Source organism: Gasterosteus aculeatus, chromosome 2 (genome assembly GCF_964276395.1).
Source record: "Gasterosteus aculeatus chromosome 2, fGasAcu3.hap1.1, whole genome shotgun sequence".
NCBI lineage: Eukaryota > Metazoa > Chordata > Actinopteri > Perciformes > Gasterosteidae > Gasterosteus > Gasterosteus aculeatus.
This window is the reverse complement of record NC_135689.1, coordinates 14388708-14396045: the sequence shown is the minus strand read 5'-3', so window position 1 is coordinate 14396045 and position 7338 is coordinate 14388708. Positions and strand designations below refer to the sequence as shown.

The window sequence follows — 7338 nt, the reverse complement described above, 5'->3', positions numbered from 1 at the left end:
AGTCAGCCACATTCCCACTTCTTGATCCCCAAGCTCCCTCAGGCAACAAAAATACAGATATTATTTTCTTTAACAACCTACTAAGATGGTCATGTGACACCCGAGATAATACAGCTGTGTTGTCTCAGCTATCTCACAACCACCCGAGCCCGACATAAAACAGAATAATCGAAGGGAAATAAACCGCACGCACAGAAACCAGACTCAAGATGGTCCCTTTTGAGAAAACGGTATTTTTTTGTTTTGCCAATTCTTCAACACAAATAAATCCAGGTCATTGCATGCAGACTGCAGAGTGGATACTTTATGGTGCATTTGGGTATTATGAACAGAAACATTGGACTACATAAAAGGAAAAAACTGCTGTAATATACTAAATGACGCAAATACAATACTCCATGAGAAAAATGAAACAAGGTGGCCAAAGCGGTTATATACTGTATATTATATATTGAAAAGTGTGCGTTGGAAAACATTGGTTTTGCATGAAGTGTTTCGTTTTAAAAGGGGGGCAGGCAATTTGGTCTAGTGCCTCTCTTAGCCCGAGGAAGCAATTATCGAGAAAATTTAAGCGTTAACGGGAATCTCTGACATCTTGAACTAAATTACAGCTCTGCTTTTTTTTTTTTTTTTTTTACTAGATCAACATGCAGCATAAATTCTTTATCTTAATTTAGATTTTGACATTTATATAGTTTTTAAACGGCATAAAGAAATATCAAGTTTTAATCTGGTGTTCAACAAAGACCCCCATGTTTCAGTTGTGTGCCGGAAATCTGTTAGCATGAAAGTTACGTTTTCAAACCGCCCCTCACCCTTTGCTCTGAAATCGCCTTTCTCACCTCGTCTGAGATCTCACATACAAACGCCAACAAACTGTCACATCAACCCGCCCGCAGGAGGCAAAATTAAGAGCACACGCACACGGCTTCTACCGGCTCACATTTTTACCACATACTGTTTAGAAAACAATACATTGCGTTTCAATCTCAAAAAAAAGAGTCTATCACTGATCACTGGTGTTTACCTCTTTTTGTAGGTTATCAGTAATAAGTGGAGGAGAGATTATCAGACGAGTGTTAGATCTTTCTTATAGACAATGTGAAAAAGGAACTTGAAGACTTAATTGACAAAAGACTTTAGACATTCAGCCAGCGTGAAGCCACTTCCACACACCAATAACTGTTACCTGTGCAAGTTGCGGAAGATCATTTAGGAAGGAGGGATGGACGGAAACAACAGATCAGAGATGGTGATTATTTCACAAAAGAAAAGGCCAGAACTGTGACAAAAACCCTCGCACTCATGGTTTAACTTGGGATCGCTCTGCTTCATTCTCTTCTTACACTTTAAATTATTTTCCATCCAGACAAACCATGATGATATTGCCTCAGATGTTTTAAAAAAAGAGGAAAAGAAAGAGAAACAAACATAAACCCCGAAGACGTCCCCGTTGCAGTCATCGACGCGTGTCCTGCCGAGCACGCCGTCCTCCCGCCTGTCACTGTCTGACTGTCTGTCTCTACAGGGCCAGTTTGCCAATGATGACTCCGATGACAAAGAAGAGGACGCAGAGAGCCAGGATGCGGGTGCTAAGGCCTTCGTCCCTCATGGCCGAGGTAGCCGTGGCGGAGGAGGAGGAGGAGTGAGGAGAGCCCACTGAGGTCCCCTTTCTCTTCCGCAGCCCGTCGTCCTCCTGCGGGGAGGAAAAAGGATGGACGGTCAAACCGGCTCCACACCCACGCATGCACCCACGCACAACAACATTGTTGCCTAGGTGTGACGAGGACACAAGCCTCTAGATTAAAATGTAGAGTAGCATAGGTCTAACCGAGGCATGTTTGCCACAGCAAAGCATGGGACTTCTGAAGCAGATTACTTTGACAGTAAGTTTGCACAGTGTGACATTTTTAACAGCATACAGCTACTCTCCCCACAAAGAAATCGCAACACTGATAGCTGCAGCAGAAAGCAGCCTTTGGACTGAAGCTCTGCCAAATGCAACATATATGATCATTCATTTGAAGCATTTCGAGGATGCTGGACTAACGCCTGGAAGAGAGAACATTTTCACTGGGATTGGTACATAATGTCACCCAATACTTGAGAATAAATATTCCCCTCTAGATATACGATGGCCATCCTTTAAACCTTATATTTATCTTTTTATTTTGTACTCGTCAAGACATTTCAAGTATTAAAAAATGTGTAAGGTTTGTTTTTACGCGCATCTCACCCTGATCTGTTTGTTTTCTTCCCGTAGCCGGTGCACTTCCATTTGCAGCCGCTTACACTCTTCCATGATCTTCTTCACCTCCCCGTCATCCAGCGAGGCACTGGTTGACTTGGGAAGAGCGGACAGCTCAGTCTTAACAGAGGAGGCAGAGGAATATACAGTTTGGTTGTTTTCACTCTCATGCTGTGGAAAGAGAAAGCGAAGATGGGGGAGGGCGGGGAGGATTTGGATGGGGGCCAAAGAGGCATGTGGAAAAGTGAAAGTGAAATGAAAAGACAAATAAATCATGAATGAATAAATAAACATGTGATGGGTGATATGCTGCTGATGGGCAGCTAACAGAACACACTGTAAAAGCGGAAAAAATATGGACTAAAGAAAAATGCAATGGGAATGTTTCAATCTGATATGACTGATTTAAATCTAACATGACTACTATACGTTTGCGCACATTTAAACCTGTGGAATACACAAGGCAGCTAGAGAAATGGTGCCACTTAACGATTGAATGCTTACAAAAGACTTAGACTTACAGATTTGTCATTTTCTAGAGGCATCTCAAATGCACATCTCAACTTGGAATCCATCAGCTCGTCGGGTTTTGCCTCCTTCCACTGTGGGCAAGAACATGGAGAGGAGAGATAAGCAGGAAGATAACGCAGTGAAGGCTCACAATCAGTTCTGTGGTCTTTTAATTTAATTTAAAATATCATTACGTCACAGGAAATGCTCTACAATAATTATTTGGAACATTTTCCGGATTAGCGACACGTATTGTAAATGTTTCAGAGCAGTTTCTACACACAGACGGATGTAAACTTCGGTGTCGTTCATCCAGAGAAACCCAGGGGCAACAGTCACAGTTTATGGAATAAATAAATATATCAACAAGAATATAATCCCAGAATTGTATATGATGCTCTGATACTCACAACTCCTTCCATGTCAGTCATGCCGTACGGAGCCAGCATGGACTGCACCATGAATTTGTGTTTACTCTTTTCATTGGGATCGTAGTCAAACGGCTGGAGCATAACTGTGGACCAAAGGAATAAGAGAATAGAGAGGAAGAACATTAAGGGAAAGACTTCCTTTATTGGCCCACAATCATAAATACACCCGAGAATAAAAAGATGTCATTCAGGGCTAAAGGGTTATAGCGTGACCCTGCTGGATAATTATTTGTTTAATCATTAACTATGCTCAAAATTAACATTAGAAATCCCTGTCATCAGTTTCACTGATAGAACTCAGGTTGGACAATTCATGTTGGCACTGATGGATGGATTGATAAAAAGCTTTAACACCATTTTGTTACAGCATTAAAAGATTGATACTACCTGCTTGGGTTGAACGCTGGTTGTATCACTCTTAGGCCTCTTTCTACTTGGCCATCCAATCCACAAGTGTACTTATCCCCATGATACCAAATACCTAGCACTAATTCAGACATACAACCCGATTCCTAATACAGATCACCACACTAATAAATCACTAACTTACAGATATCGGATTGCATCAGTACTAGACAATTATCTGAAGGGTGTTGATCGAAGATGTGAATATTTTTACGAACCAGAAACATTGACAGAGTTTCCAGCGTCAATTATGCCACTGTTTGGGCGCACACAGTATCTGCGAGGCGCGGTGGTCTTGACTTTGAAACACACATTTCTATCCGTGGGGTTGCTGAGCTTCAGAGTGGCAGTGACGACATCTGTAAACGGGCCTGAGGAGGACACAGAGAAACAGTGAATCTACACTTGTAGTTTGGGTTGTTGTCATTTGTGTGCCTGGATTGGAATCAATACTGACGTGTATGACGAAGTGAATACACATATTGAGTGTCTGCGAGGATGAATTCACAAGTAGTGTTTGTAAGGGGCTCCCCTGAGCCTGTCATAAACACTGCCCATTAAACATTTAAACAGTGGAAAAAGCAGCCGTGGCCAAGCGGCTTTTCAGGCCCTGCTCTCAGCCAACACCTGGACAGGCTAGGAAAATTACTACTATGTTTTATGCCACTTGTGTAGCATGTATATGACCATCACACTGTGCCTCATTAGACTTTCTGGTCATGGCATGTAACCCATTTTGAAAACCGAACCTTGGGTTTTAGAAACCGGTGTTTTGGACAACTAAGCTCAGTGGTTCCTCACCCTTCTGCCTACACCGAGCATCAGTAACAGAGTATGCGTATGCATCCCTTTTTTGGGTTATCTTTGCATTCAGAGCTTAACAAATATTAATCAGCGAAACCCATGACGCTGACTGAACCCATCAGTCTAGGCCATCACTTGACCCATTTCTACCCAAAAGCAGTCATCTCAGGATGCAGCCATTAACCCTGGCACACCAGCCAAGTCTGTATTTCTACATTCTTTCTTTCGGTATGGAGGAAAGCTGGAAAGGAATTTAGGTTGCACACTGAACGAAAACTGGCCAATCTCCTAAGCACAGCTTGCTAGATTAGAAACACCGTGAAATAACATCGGTAATGAGGTTAAGAAATGACATCCTGATCGCAGAAATTGCTGCTTGGCAGCCTGGTGTTCGTAACATCGAGAGGAAGGCGTTTGTCAAAAGCTTTACGTTATACCGGGGACTGGTGTTTTAGAAACTCAGAGAATCACATTAAAACAAAAAGAAAGGGTTTGAAGCAAATCAGTGAACGTGAATTAAGAGAAATGGCACGGAGGGGCCCCTCCCTGACGCCGCAATGACAGCTAGGAGTTTGACTCGCTAGCTAGGTTAGCCGAATGCTATCTACCGTTAGCTAGTTAGCATCGTCGCACACAGAAACAGTGTCGTCTCATCTGTCATCCCCACTGCTGCCGTGCACACAACGCAGACTCCAGCCGACGCTAGCAAGTGCCGTCTATCGAATTAAAAACAAGTGCAACAACCAAACGTAAACAAACGTTAACTGGCCAATGCATACATCGCCTGGCTGTCATTTGGTTAACGTTAGCTACCTAGCCCCGGCCCTGCCCTCTGGCTCAGCGTTTACGTTACCTCTGAATTTCAGTTCATGTTGTGGCTCTAGCACCAGGACTTGTTCTGGTCTGGCCATGTCCCAGAGCTTCTTCCTGTCGTGTCAGCGGGGACAACAATAATTTACCACAGGCAACGGTGGCCCAAAGGAGGTGAAGCAACTGGCTCCCGGAGAAACAGCCCAGCCGCCCGAGGTGTACGTGTACCTACAGGAGGGACGGAAGAAACGGTTACAGACTGCAAATGCACCACCACTCGGACTGACTGAGTGCCACCGACAGCTGCTGGAGGCTAACTGCTAGCGCTAACTCTGCTAACAGCGGAGGGAGAGAGGGGAAGGGAGGTGACGTCACGCGAGGGCGGCGCCGGTGCCAAATGTCACGTGGTTGCTTGACCGTTGCGGAAACAAGTCGTTCCGCACTGAAAGATATCAAAAAAGAAACATCAGAAAAAGTTTCCAGGACAACATTTTTTGAGTTGTGTTTATTGGAACAAAATAAAACATTTGAAGAATAGCTGCTTCTGGCCTGTTACGGGCAGCTGCAAAACCATGAAAAGCTTTTAAATAATTATAACTAGCTGTGTATATATACACATATATATATAAGTCTTAAATCAGTTCAAACTGTTGGGCGTTGGATTTTATCTGTGTTACACATAGAGGAATTTGGACTTGGTGCATTGGTGCAATAGAAGAATAAAACAAGATAAAGTAAAATAAGATAAAATAGCCAGTCAATAATTAACAATATAAACATATAAATAACATATAATATAAAACACGTTTGTATGTCCATATGTTTCTATGATGAGAGAAACCCCTGTGCAAATGTTCCAGGGATGAAGTATTTGGGTCAATGGGGGACACAGACTTGGTTTAAGAGACCAACTGCTGACGGGAATGAACTGTTTCTGTGGTGGGAGGTCTTGGTCCTGAACCTCCGGCCCGAGGGAAGCTCAGAGTCTGTGTCACTATTACACGCCAACACAGCAGTTGTGATTCAGGATTAATTCCATAATTGCCCGAATTATTCTACCCTTTTCCCCAAGGAAAATGACTGAATTGATATTTCAGGCACATTCCTCAAGCAAATTGAAAAATTGTAGTACCTACAACCAAGCAAACATGTTTTCTTTTTGTGATCCCTTTGGTACTTTAGCCTCCCCACACAAGTTATTTAAATGTCATACTTGCTGGGTATTTCATAGCTGTGCCTTAATTACACCGGCATCGTATGCCGGGTACGACTGTTGACATTGGAGCAGTTTGCTCAAATTCTATCATACCCGAATTATAGAAACAATTGACTGGGAGCTAGGTTGCTACTTTTGTCACCAAAAGAAAAATGATTCATTCAATGAGTCATCTTCTACTTACCTCATCCTCAGGTTGGTGAATCTGAACAGCAAGATCAACCTTTAGTTGCAAATCAATCATTTCACAGCTCAATAAGCATCAAATGGAACATTTTAAGGAAATGCTGTATTTGTAAATTCATATTTTGTCTGTAATGCACTTGTGACTTTAGATATTTCTGAGATTGGATTCTTGTCATAATCCTTTATCGAGCAGGTTTGGTCACAAAAAATTGTCTTTAAGTTGAATGACATTTATTTTGTCTCCAGTATAAAATTAGATTAAGTTTGTGATCAAACTAACTCGTATTTTGTGACGCGGTGTTAAAAAAGGGGCCAACTGAATAACTGCATACATTTGCTAAAACTTCTTCTCAACAGTTACTACGGTCGTGGGAAAATGTAGTGTGGAACATGGAGCAGTGTTTTCCAGAACAAACTGAGAGAACTTGTTCACTTGCTATATTGTTTTACCTTAAGGGACATTTTGAGGAAGGAGCTGCAGGATAAAGGCCACCAATAACACTTATTATATCGCTAATTTTTTTTAACCTAAATTGCCACATTGTTGAGCTTCAAAGCAAACGGCCGTCAGAAACTAGTTTTGCAATTTTCATCCCAACACATACTCTGCGACTTGAGAGGAAACGACTGTTAAACCAACAGGAAACTTCATTTCCTCTCGCCTGGATTTGCAGCAACATCAAACAAATTTAGGGATAAGAGCAAAAATGCCGTTTATGTGAGAAAGT

The 7338-nt window shown here is 42.3% G+C and overlaps 1 protein-coding gene across 2 annotated transcripts; it reads right to left on the bottom strand.

Moving 5' to 3' along the window:
* Positions 1–277: 277 nt before the first annotated feature.
* Positions 278–5670, bottom strand: LOC120829644 (vesicle-associated membrane protein-associated protein B). Of its 2 annotated transcripts, none has more exons than XM_040193941.2 (6): positions 5252–5670; positions 3813–3965; positions 3169–3272; positions 2770–2850; positions 2237–2368; positions 278–1696 (listed from the first exon to the last, which is right to left on the bottom strand). In XM_040193941.2, the coding sequence occupies exons 1-6, from the start codon at positions 5307–5309 to the stop codon at positions 1523–1525; spliced, it is 702 nt and encodes a 233-aa protein (XP_040049875.2). In that variant the 5' UTR covers positions 5310–5670; the 3' UTR covers positions 278–1522. The 2 variants fall into 2 exon arrangements, with proteins under 2 accessions (XP_040049875.2, XP_040049874.2); XM_040193940.2 differs by having other exon boundaries at positions 2237–2419; positions 5252–5631.
* Positions 5671–7338: the final 1668 nt, after the last annotated feature.